This window comes from Mixophyes fleayi, chromosome 1 (assembly GCF_038048845.1).
Source record: "Mixophyes fleayi isolate aMixFle1 chromosome 1, aMixFle1.hap1, whole genome shotgun sequence".
NCBI lineage: Eukaryota > Metazoa > Chordata > Amphibia > Anura > Limnodynastidae > Mixophyes > Mixophyes fleayi.
The window spans coordinates 350,758,544-350,771,590 of NC_134402.1; the positions used below are offsets into that span (position 1 = coordinate 350,758,544).

Consider the following 13,047-nt stretch of genomic DNA (forward strand, 5'->3'; position numbering starts at 1 on the left):
CATGACGTAATGACGCAAATGCGTCATTTGACAGCGGGGGGCGGGGCCAAATGCCGCGATTCACTGGGAATCCTGGCATTTGGGACCTAATTCTGCCCACATCACTTGGAAGTGGGCACTTCCTAGTGAAGTGGGCAGATCCGAGAGATTGCCACACTCTCCCGGGAGTCCGTGAGACCAGGCCCGGCGCTCCCATTAGGCAAGGTTAGGCACTTGCCTAGGGCGCCGGGCTCTGGAGGGCGCCACAGATTAAAAATTTCTTTAAAACTGTGCGGCGATTGCTGACCCTACCTTTCACGGCCGCCGCACAGCTTCACATACATCCACAGGGAGGGGGGGAGGGACTATTGCTCACCACCACCGCCACCTCTCTGCTCCGTCTCCTCCCCTCCACTCACTGACTGACTGACTGTCGGGCGTGACATCATCATCACGGACCGACAGTGTCAGTGAGTGGAGGGGAGCAGACGGAGCAGAGAGGTGGCAAGTTAGAAGCAGGTAAGAAAAGACGCACATTTTCAAAAGCGGCACCCCCACCCTGCACACTTACACACTATTTTGTAAGTGTGCAGGGTGGGGGCGCCGTTTTTTGTAAATGTGCCTAGGGCGCCACGGACCCTAGCACCGGCCCTGCGTGAGACTCTCGCAAAATACGGGAGTCTCCCGGACATTCCGGGAGAGTTGGCAAGTATGGTATACTCTGACAGTACTCTACATTACTATAGGCCACTAGAACATAATAATAATATTACAGAGTCAAGTTTAGGCTATGTTTCCTTTGTTATACAAGATGATCAGCCATGAAATGATGTAAAAAAAAAAGATCAGTCTTTTTTTATCATGGGTGAACTGTGTGAATGTATTACATCTCTAAGGCCTCATTTGCTCCAAATCATTGCCCATTAGTCTAATTCTCAGTGCTCTGAGTTATAAACACTTAAACTGCAGTAATCCTAGGGGACACGTCTTGCTTAAGAGAAGGAGAAATCTTTTAACTAATGCAGTTCCCACTAGATTTATACTCTGCAGCAGATACTCTCTATTTACATTTCTCAGAACTTACAAGTTATGTGAAGAAATCTCATTAAGACGTTAACAAGATTTCTTTCACAGCAAAAAGTCAAATTACTACCACCTAATTAAATTGGGTATTTGGCAGTGATCCGAATGCCTGCGCTATGATAAAAATACGCCATACAATTGTGTTTTAATAAAAAAAATACAATATTTTAAACAGGTGAACAAGCAAATGAATGAACATTTTTCATGCCAAATTTGCAAACTGCAGTTGCAGGCATAAAATATGTCATTACATTGTACAGATATAATAGAGGTCAGTTACAGGTGCTTTGCACTTTTACATCTAATTTTGCAGGAGGTGAGGTTGACCTAGACCCAATTTTGCCATGGACCTTAAAAGAACAAGTGTTCTGGTTTGGAAATCCCATAGTTAAGGTAAGCGAGAGGGAGGGGAGGGTAGGTTTCTTGTTTTTTCACATAGCATCAGTAACATCAGTACACTCGAAACATAATGGGGCTGATGTAGAGTGGGAGGAATGACAGTATGTGGAGCCTATGTCCGGGAGACTCCCGCATTTTGCGAGAGTCTCACGGACTCCTGGGAGAGTGTGGCAATCTCCTGCATCTGGCAGAACGCCCACTTCAGTAGGAAGTGGGCAGAATTAGGTCCAAATCGCGGCGTTTGGCCCCGGGGTCAAAATGACGCAAATTTTTGGAGCTCTGTCCCCATCACACCCACCGCTCCCGGAAGCCAACTTTAGCAAGTTGGCAAGTATGGTGAAAACTGTCTGTGCATGCCTATGCTCCTATGTGATTCTGGCACTTATGGACGTGGATGGGGGGGCAGGGGAGGGAAGGGGGTGTGCAATTGCAGGCCAAGTACACCTACCATTTCCACTCACTTCCCTCCATCCCTATTTGTTTCTCTCCTATTCTTGAATGTTTGGGCCTCGCTACCTTCTAACTCGTCACCCTTTTTGAATAATTATCTTTATACTAGTTGTGTCTTCTAATGTAGTTGCTTTCTCTAAAGTCTCTTTTTGTGTCGACTTTTACTGATTCTATTGTTTCTCTTGCACCTTACTTATTGTATATTGTTTTGTTTATATTTTATTGATTGAACAGCACTGTGGATTCTGCTGCACCTTATAAATAAAATGTGATGATGACCTTGTTGATGGTGGATTTTATTGTGATTTAGCAATGCATTCGATATGGTATCCTGCAACAAATAAATTCATACACTGAAAAGCATTGTATTTGATTCAAAGATAGTGGGATGGATAAAGGTTTGGCTTAATGACAGGAGTCAGCTCAGAGGAAAAGCCAGTAACCAGTGGAGTACCTCTGGGATCCTGGGTCCTGCTGTGTGTAATGTACTTATTAGTGATATTACTTGGTCTACAAAGGAAGGTATGATTTTTTTCAGATAGTAAAAATATTTTGATATCCAAAAAAGTATAATACAAATGCAAAGTGATTTAGAGAAAACATAGGAATACACTAAAGCATGGAATCTTAAATTTAATACATCAAAATGTAAAAATGTAGAATTTCTAGGGGTATATTTACAAAACTGTGGGTTTGAAAAAGTGGTTTCCTATAGCAACCAATCAGATACTAGCTGTCATTTTGTAGAATCTACTAAATAAATGATAACTAGAATCTGATTGATTGCTATAGGCAACATCTCCACTTTTTCAAAACCGCAGATTAGTAAATATACCGCCTATAGAGGGATTTCCAAATACTTGAATTCCAAAAATGCAAAAAGAAACAAACAAAAACAACACAATAATAATTGAATAAAAAAGTACAATTTATATACATGTAATAATGTATGCTAAAAAAAAAGAATGATGCATAAAGAAAGCTGTACATTAATGTAAAAACTTGAATACTGAACTTAAAATAAATTAATTCTTATTTCCCCTGACATGCAAATAAGTAAAAAAAAAAATACAATTAGTTTTACCGTTCGCACCCAGTGCTTCACATCACAGCCAAGAAACTGCAGATGAGCACAGGTAACTATCTTATTGCATTTTCTTTTCTCCTAATGTCACAGAAAGATCCAAAACATAATAACAATACACTACAACAAAAAAATCAGTAAGATCAATAACTGCACCCATTTTGTTCAAGCCAAAGTTCATTTTAACATAGGCAGATGAGTTTTAGACTGTGCAAAAAGTGTTATAGTATTTTAATGCAGGCACTAACTGGGAGGTTCCTATAAAGTTTTTCCTCCTTCTAACCCACAGAAATGTCATTATTCAAGTGTGGGGTGGTTTCTGAGCAACAAGAAAACCCCCTAAGTGCACCCCTGGATGCAGTATCAGCAACAACTTAGGGAAGAGACATTGGTGTTATAGTTTTAGATGATATGAGGGTAAGTAAGCAGTGTAGTCAAGCAGTGGGAAAAGAAGAATATTTGCTTGCATTGTAAGAGGTATTAGTAGCAGGAAGAGGTACAATTCTGGAAATTGTATTTCCAAATTAATTAAATTAAATCCAATTAAATAAAAAAAATGACAGTGTTAGAGTTACTCACCCAGTGCTCACATAACTCTCGGCAGCCAAGAAACTGCAGAGGTAACTTACTTTTTACGGCACTTTCTCTTTTCTTAAAGTACTTCTTTGAACTATGTGACCTGTGTACTTTCATGTTATCAATAAAAAAAGATCCTGTACCTTAAAGTGAATTGATCCAATGTTGAGTTATTAGCGACTGTGACATAGACATGTAAAACTTCTCCTTGCCTGGCAGGCTTTGATGGCAACCAGAGAACAACATTGCTGTCCAACCTGAGTTCTGTAAGCTGAGAATTTTCTGGATTACGATATAGAGTTATAGTGGCGATCCTCTGTAATTGAGAGACTGAATCTTCTCCTTGGTCTTTTCCAGGACGGATTGCATTTCCTTTCCTGGCCTCCTCAGCCATACACTCAGTTTTCTCTTCCTCTAAATGAATGCTGTAATAGAGTTCCACAGGGATGCCCTCAGCCTGCTCTGGGTTCCTCTTACGACCTGTAACAACAGGGGGCGAAGAAAACCAAGAGGGCTGAAATTCCAGTTCCGCCACACATAGGCCCAAAATTCCTTGTAATCTGCAGCTCCCTTTTGCCTCTCTGGTTTCCCGAAATGCAAATAACCTTAGGCAAGGAAGTTTTTCCGTGGAACTATAGTCATCCCAGTCTCTGCCTGCAATGTAAAATAAAACTTGCACTTTGGGTTTGTTGGGATACACCTTTACATTGATTACATATGATTTAAGTTTCCAGTTAAAAGTAAACTTATTCGATGGAAAGACATGAGGAGACAGAAGAAGTTCTTCTGGGATTTCTCTTTCCACAGAAAAAGGCCCATAAGTGGCATTCAGGACAGGAGTTCTCAGAGATTTGTAAATGAAGAAGGATTCCATCCTTGATTGCAAGCTACAATTTCTCATAAAGTCTTGGTTGTTCTCTTTTAAAAGAAAGGCAGATTCTGGAGAGGCCAATCGATAACTTACAGGTAGATATGTTGATGGTGCTGAAAACCTTTGGAAGTTTTCAGGAGCTCCTCTAGACTGCGTCACTATCAAAAAATACAGAAAAACAGAATCAGAGTGATAATAATAAAGAAAAATGACTCATTTAATAAGACGTGTTGACAAAGTACAATAAAGTATGAGATCATAAAAGAAGGTAGAACACACTCAGTGGTTTCTGTCCTAGACATATTTATCTATTGCTGATGACTAGGGGATGTTTTGATAGTGAGATTGATGTATGTTCAAAATATTTTGCAACAGTGTTTATTGGCTTGGAAAAACACGATGTAAGTGCGTTTATCTCCATTTTCATGTTACCAAATGGCCTTTTTTTGCTTCTGGTTTGCTTATAAACAATCAACATAATTGTTAAGACTCTAAACTGATTTTACTGTGTAGTAAAATAAATGTAAATAAATTAATGATGATTTTTGAATTAAAGGCTATATATGTTCAATGTTCAATAGTGGCCTGAGTCATTAAGAACACAGCAAAAAAAGGAGTAGATTTGCTCCTGGACAAACCATGTTACAATGCAAGGAGTGTCAACTAGTTTATTATTTTGCACAAAAGTTAAATACTGGCTGTTTTTTCATCTAGCACACAAATACTTGATAGCTTTATTTTTATACTGAAATTCAAAGTGGATCTAGGGCACATGCCCTATCCCAACTATAACTCTGTCCACATATTTTAAATTTACCTCCCCTTCCAATGTAAGATAGTTTTGCCCAAGTGCAAAGTTACTCTTTTTATGCTTTGCTCCCCTTAATGACTCAGGCTCTAGGTGTGCATAGTTTTACCAGCAGGTAAGAGACAATATTGTATTGACATAGCTAGTCTATGCATTCCATTCAAATAACTGCAACATTTAAATGCAGTTAACCTGTTGATCATGTCACTGGTATACCCATTAATTTCAATATCAGATGTGTGATAACCATCATGTAACATATCATGATTTCTGGGATCACTAAGATCCAGCACACAAGAGGTAAACCTTGTTATAGATTTTCATCTTTACACATACTTACCAACTTTACAATGTTGGTATCCGGGAGCCTGCGGGGAGGTGGGCGTCATGGGGGGGCGGGCCTCCAAAATCCGTGTCATTTTGGACCCGCCCCCATGACGTCATGACGCAAAATGCGTCATTTGACAGAGGGGGCGGGGCCAAACGCCGCGATTCACCAGGAATCGCGGCGTTTGTGACCTAATTCTGCCCACTTCACTAGGAAGTGGGCAGATCCGGGATTTTGCCACACTCGCCCGGGAGTCCGGGAGACTCTCTCAAAATGCGGGAGTCTCCCGGACATTCCGGGAGAGTTGGCAAGTATGTCTTTACATTTATTTGCTATTTCTTTTAAAACATATCTAGGGTCAAGGGGTTCTTTTGCAAAAAATAGAGTGGTCTTAAATCCCTAACTAACATTTGCATTGCAAAGTTTTATCTTATTAAATGTAGGTGTGCCAGAAATGCCAGAAAGTAAAGGTACTGGCATCAACATAGATCATGGCAGAGACTGACAATGTTTAACATAGTGATCAGGGGAATATTGATCAGGCATTAATCTGGGTAGCAGCTATTGATAATGTATTACAAATAATTATATTTCATAAGTTGTACTCTGAGAAAATAAAACCAAACATGGTATCCTAAGATAAATGGTTCTGGGTGACTGGTAATAAATAGTAAAGTAACCACACTTCCTCTTCTGGACACTTAACAGCTGGGCCAGATAAATACAATGGCAGGTTAGGCTGCTGGCTAGGGTGAACATTGAGATAGATAGATAGATAGATAGATAGATAGATAGATAGATAGGATCAGGGCCGTCTTTCCCATTGGGCACAATGGGCAGGTGCCCGGGGGCCCTGCAGCCCAGGGTGGCCCGTCGGAGGCAGCACCAAAAAAAAAAACCTGAAAAAAAAAAAGAAGAAAATACTTACCGTGCTGTCAGCTGGCGATCCGACTCCCTCCCTGGTATCCTCCTCCGTGCGTCGCTCGCAGTGCATGTCGGGCGTGACGTCATCACGCCCGCCAAACATCCATTGTGGAGCGCGACGTAGGAGGAGACCAGGGAGGGAGCCGGATCGCCAGCTGACTGCAAGGTATTTTCTTGTATTTTTTTTCAGGTTTTTTATTTTTTTGTGCTGCCTCCGACGGGCCCCCCTGGGCTGCAGGGCCCATATATATAATCATTTTTTTTTATATATATATATATATATATATATATATATATATATATATATATGTATATATAGGGGCCCCGGTGCACTGCTTTGCTGAGGTAGATAGATAGATAGACAGACAGACAGACAGACAGACAGATAGACAGACAGACAGACAGGTAGATAGATAGATAGATAGATAGATAGATAGATAGATAGATAGATAGATAGATAGATAGATAGATAGATAGATAGATAGATAGGCAGATATCTACATAAAATCCTGCTAAGAAGGCTAATTTACAATGATATATTTTGTACACATACAACTTCCCGTCTTACAGAAACAATATGATTTGGGGAATATAATTCTCTGTAATTGTTTTTTTGACTGCATTATATGGTGGATGCTTTAAAAGCCAAAGGTGTAATGTTTCCTGGAGTAAAAATCTGTACCATCACATTTCATAAATTGTACAGTGCTCACAGATTTTATTTATAGATATTGGTGGGATGATGTTCTCTTTGGCACGGGCATTCATTAGCAATGTATCAGGAACCATTTACTAGATCGACCTCATCTCCTCCCACTTACTTTCTACTTTTCCATCTCTATTATCTCTGCGTTCGGTGATTCCCTCCAGAGTAATTAATTACAATGAACTACAGGGCACTTTCCTGGGACTGAGCGGCTGATCATCATGGCCCTCATGCTGTTCTGCTAAGCAGACAAGCTGCTTGTTTTTTTCTGCATGCATGGAACCCTAATTGATTTCTTGTGGATAGTTGTTCCTGCCCTGGAGAATTTTTTTTAAATGTATCCCAAAATAAACAAGTATCACTTGCCCTGGACAACCGTAAGAAGGAACCCTGTTTGCTACAGTAAAAGCATGTTTGTGTGATTTGTTTGGGTTTCAAACACGGTATTGGTGAAACTGATGGATGACACAAGTAGGTTGTCATTAAAGACACAACTTCAGCCCTCCAGGGCTCAGCCAAGTGATTTTTAGGCCTCCTCCATAATGTCATATTATAGCTACTCTTGCATTACAAAGGAAATATTAAACTTATCTAGAAGGAATTTTCAGGATGTGAAGTAGAAGGAAAACTGGTTCAGTTTTTAAGTTCATGACAAGTGAGATTAATTTCACTCTTCTATCGCCATGTACAATAAAACATTGGTGTAAACCAATAGTTGGCTGTATGACAGCTAGCAAACAGATTTATTACTATATTTAACACTGCTTTAAACATTGTTAATGCGTATTTAGATCTGTACCTGTCTCGTTTCCAATCTATAGTATTTCTCCCAATCATTTGTTGACCTTAACGATTTGTATACCGGCTTCTCAACTGCAAAGGTCTGTGAAGGTCATAGGAATTGTTCACCTTATCAATACTGACAGGCAGGACTTGTCTGATAGACTTAGCTTCACCAGACTGACATGTGAGTGCAGTGAAATGCATAACCTGCCAGGCTCCAGAATGAAATGCCATTCCAGGACAAGGATACAAGAGTATGCTGGATATTTACTTATTATAGTAATGTAGATTAATGTGGATATCCCAGAAACAGAAAGGATATTACAGAAACTTTGTGATGCATTTCCGGATTCAGTAAATTAGTAATATTATTATTTTGGATACAAATCTCTGCTATACTACTTTTTAAATACTGCTCTTTGCATATATCAAGAACAGATGTTACCTGTTCAGAGCCATAGATTTAACTAGTTGGGTACTAAATGCTGACACAAGAAATGTCAGCAGACTAAATGCCGACACTTCCAATTTTGGGGAATTAGTCTTTTAATAACGGCATTGTGATTGTTGATATTGTGAATGTTAAAAAACACACTGTCAACATTTTCAAAATGTCCCCAGAATTGGGAGTGTCGGAATTTAGCCTGTCGACATTTTCATTTCTACAGGTTAACTGTCGACATTTCTTATGTCGGAAATATGACTGCAACCGGATTTAACACATAGGGCAGGAAAGAAAACTGACAGCCACTTGTAACTGTAACCAAAGGAACTTAAAGTATTAATTGGCATGTTCTTCAGCTTTGTACCCTACTTGCCTCTCTTGCATTGCTCTAGTTATGGTGTTTGCTAGCAGAGCTTGTGGATATACTCTAACAAAGGTTTCAACACTTTTGTTGACACTTGCTGCATTAAAGAAATGAAGAAACACAGCTATTTCCTTAGGCTCTTGATGTATAGTTGGGAGGTACCATTGATATTTTATACACAGGGTACCAACAGAGCATTTTTAGCATCTGTATGACATAGTCATATAGTTTGATCCAGCACACAGGGATAAAACAAAACTGTTGTGACCAGCAAATCAGCTCATTGAGTCCTAAGAAAAGCTCCTGAACAGGATTGAAATAAGAAATGAGATAATCAGAATTCAGGGATTCATGACATGGGCACATACTCAAATAATTCCTCCTTCTCTTGGCATTGTTTGGTATTTTTTGTGTGAAGGAGTAGTATTGTGTTTCTTTTTCTTCTGCTTTTAAAACTCAGTACCATGGAACACACATTAAATTTGGTCCGCATTAAGCAGATGTATCTTAATGAAGCACACAGTTTTATGCAGATGAATATCACAGATCAAACTTGTCACATAGGATGTAAGTATCTTTCAGAAAAGTCTCTCTACATTGGAAGCACATAGTCCATGGATTTGGCCGACAGTTAGACTGGGTACACACTACAGAAAACTTCCCGATGCGATATCATTAACGATTTTACCAACTGTAAGCCCCAATCAGCATGTCAAATCATGTGTACACACTATACTTGTTTTACAAAATACCTTCAGATCTGTGCTCTTCATCTGTCATAACCATCGGCTGAAAGGATCATGACTTTGTAAACTCTATGTAGATCTGCTTACACTGCTGGTCGTGAGTGCATACACACTGCAGAATTGGAACAACATCGTTCCATCGTCGACCAAGATTTTTAGTCTGTTTATAAAATCAAATCAAACAATACCATGTGCTTTGTAACGATAATTGTTCATCGTTGGAGCGCACACACTAATGCGATATTGGGCTGAACAGTCCATTATCGTGCGATTGGTCCAAATCGTAGCGTGTACCCAGCCTTACAGTAAAAGTTCCAGGCTCAATGTCTCTAATCTATAGTGCAAAATCCAAGCTAGTAAAATGTTAGAGTCTCCAAGTAGTACAAATAACTTAAGAATTTGAGAATTAGCTGTCTGCAGGTACACCATAGAATCTGTGAGACACAAAATACATTGAAGAATTTAAAGTCCACTGGGTTACAAACCCTAATCCACATAGTAGACAGTGTAGTAATCTAAAGAAGACACATTATAATACAAAACAGTTCACTTTCAGTTTATATATCCTCCTGGTAGATATTTCCTAATGTACTTTAGTAATGACAACAATTTAACCTTCACATTCTCTCCTTTTTATAAAGAGTTTCTATAAGACTGGACCTTCAGTGAACTCTATGGACATTTCTAGGTCAGATTTCACTGCATATCTCTAAAGAAAACCCTTCAACACCTAATTTAACCTGTTGGGTAAACAAATAAAATTACAAAAAAATGCTGCCACAGAGGAGTTCGCTAAACCCATTAAGTGCATAGAACTAGCAAATACATAAAATGGTAACACACAAAGTTATATTCAGCATATTTCACACCACATAAGTTTAACCACTGAAATTCAAAATGTATCAGACAAAATAGGTTGCATGGGCAAGGTTAGAGTTAAGGGAACACAGTACATAGCACAGAACATAGTCTAAAGGGGATGTTCAATATTGGAAGGATTTAGTGTCTGCTTGTATGCCTAGGGGCATATTAAAGAGTTTCAAAGGGTGAAAAAAGATTTTCTTTGCGGTGATAAAAATTTTTCCTTGTTGCAGCATTTTGACAAATAGGGTTCCTAGTAAAATACTGATATTGACAGGTAGATTGTCACTCTGCTCTTATCATCTTTATTTGTAGTCCATGAAAATTTGTAAAACGGACAGGTAGGACAGGCCACACCGGCACACCAACAAAACAGATAGGAGGTAAGTGGTCTAGTACTGTTCAGCAAATTGATCTTCAGAGAACAACTCACAGTCTTCAATGTTATGACAACAGACCACAGTGCATTTTGTCATCAGTACCATCCCTGTCAATTTGTACTATGTTTTCCTTAATAGCCCAACACAACACAGGGGCCATTTTGACGCCATAAGCATAACTGTTTACTTGCTTAAAAATAGTGCAGTTTTTGCACACAAAGTTACACTTATCAGTCTGAAGTATCACAGAGTTCAATATTATTGTCTGCTCTCCTGACCTCACACAAAAAGTAAAGGGTTTGGCAAGCGGGAAACTGATTTTTTAAAATTGAATTGAATAAAAAACTCTAAAACCCTTATTCACCATTTTTTTATAACAAAAAAATATCTTCTTTTCATTCTTCATTGTAATATTATGGGAAATTATTAGTCTTTGTAGTCCAAAGAGAAATTCCTCCTTATTATCCAATGTGAGAAAAAAACATAAGAGCCAACTCAATGGCTCGCTACGAACGTCTGCCACAGAATGACTGACCTGAATTGACCATGACTTCTCTTAGCTGCTAGCCAACCACAGTCAACCAACATGGGAAAATGCTTTTGATTGGCTGAGCAGATATGGTATTCTCAGTCACTCCAGGTCATGGTCCAGGCCCAATTGTAAAGCGCTACGGAATTTGCAGTCGCTATATAAATAAATGTTGATGATGATGATGGTCAAACAGCAGTGAGAAGTTATGTCTGCATTTATGGGAAGGGAAGGGGGAATCTGACAAATGCAGAAGAATTTCCCATTGGATCATGACAACAGAAGAACAAAGTAAGAATATTCTGTTTGATAATAGTGTGAACAAGGGTTTAGGTAATGTTTCATGCCATTCCAGTGGAACCACTGGAATGTCAAAGTTGTCCTGCTTTACCTCTACTTTTGGTTTGCCCAATCCTTACCACACCCTTATTAGTTTTTTCTTTCTGTAAGGTATATTTGACCCAGATTTTGAATAGCCCTAGATTTTCAATATTAATAATTGATTAAAAGCAGGCCAGTGAGAAATACAGTAATGAGACAAAAAAAAATAATAAATACATACAACTATTATAAGCTTGTTTGACAGATCAGATATGTGTAGTAAAAAAAAAACATACTTATGCAAGCTTACATTTTAAAAGCTAGTAGTGATTAAAAAAGTATAGTAACTGCCAGGAATTTAAGGTTGCAGGGTATATAAGTTTCCTTTGACTATACTTTCTGAAAGTTTTCACTAAAGTGCAAGCAGAGGAAGAAATTTGCTTCCCCTGAAGGTCAAAATAGAATAGGTACTTTCAAAAATATTACAAAGAATTTCCATAGACAAAAAAAGTAAGTACGTTTTTTAAATCTCTTTATTTCTTAAAGCAGTTAAAATAATTAACATGAACGAAAATAATTGGCAAAGTTGTAAACAAGACAAAGCACAAACATTAACTAACAATAAATATGTATTTAATAAAACTGCAAACTTACAACCTTATAAGAAAGTTACAATTTGATTTACTGAACCTGCTGCTCTGCTATTGGTTTTTAACTTAGATAGCAAAGTGGGAGGGACTATAGGTACAGAACGGCATGGGTAGTATCTAAATAGGTGTAGCTTAGAATTGCATTTAGAACTTTAGTTCCTACTGAGAATAAGGGGGTTGTTTTTTTGGTATCAGGATTCCCAGGTCTTGTAAAATGTTGAGATAGTATTATTCAACAAGCCAAATATGTATTCCATAGAGGAAATGTACCAAATCTGGTTAATACCCCATTCATACTGCACCAAAAACCCGGGTTTTTGCAGAGGCACGCTGAAAAACCCGGGTCTTGGTGCAGTATGAATAGTCCAACCACAAAATCCCGGGTCTAAAATCCCGGGACTTAGACCCGGGATTTTGCGAGGGGTAATTCCCGGGTTGGACCCCGCTCGCCTGCAGTATGAATGGTGCAAGCCGGGTAATTCCCGGGTCTCACCATTCATACTGTAAAAAGAAAAAATGCCAAAGTAAAAAAAAAATATTTTAATTAATAAAAAATACATAACAAATGTCTACTTAACTTATTTTCAGCCAGCTGTGTCTCCGGTGCGCTGCCGGCTGTCAGGGGGACCTCTGGGTACTAAAATGACGTAATTTCTAATGGACAAGAAATGACATCATTTTAGTACCCAGATGTCCCCCTGACAGCCGGCAACGCACCGGAGACACTGCTGGCTGAAAATAAGTTAAGTAGACATTTGTT

General features: G+C 38.8%; 1 protein-coding gene across 1 annotated transcript in view; it reads right to left on the minus strand.

Annotated features, from left to right (window-relative positions):
* The window catches only part of TMEM132C (transmembrane protein 132C), a 428,959-nt gene that overhangs the window by 289,900 nt on the left and 126,012 nt on the right, over nt 1-13,047 (minus strand). The window contains exon 2 of the mRNA XM_075176818.1: nt 3,715-4,600. Within this exon, the coding sequence (XP_075032919.1) occupies nt 3,715-4,600 (886 nt within the window). The remainder of the gene's footprint in view (nt 1-3,714; nt 4,601-13,047) is intronic.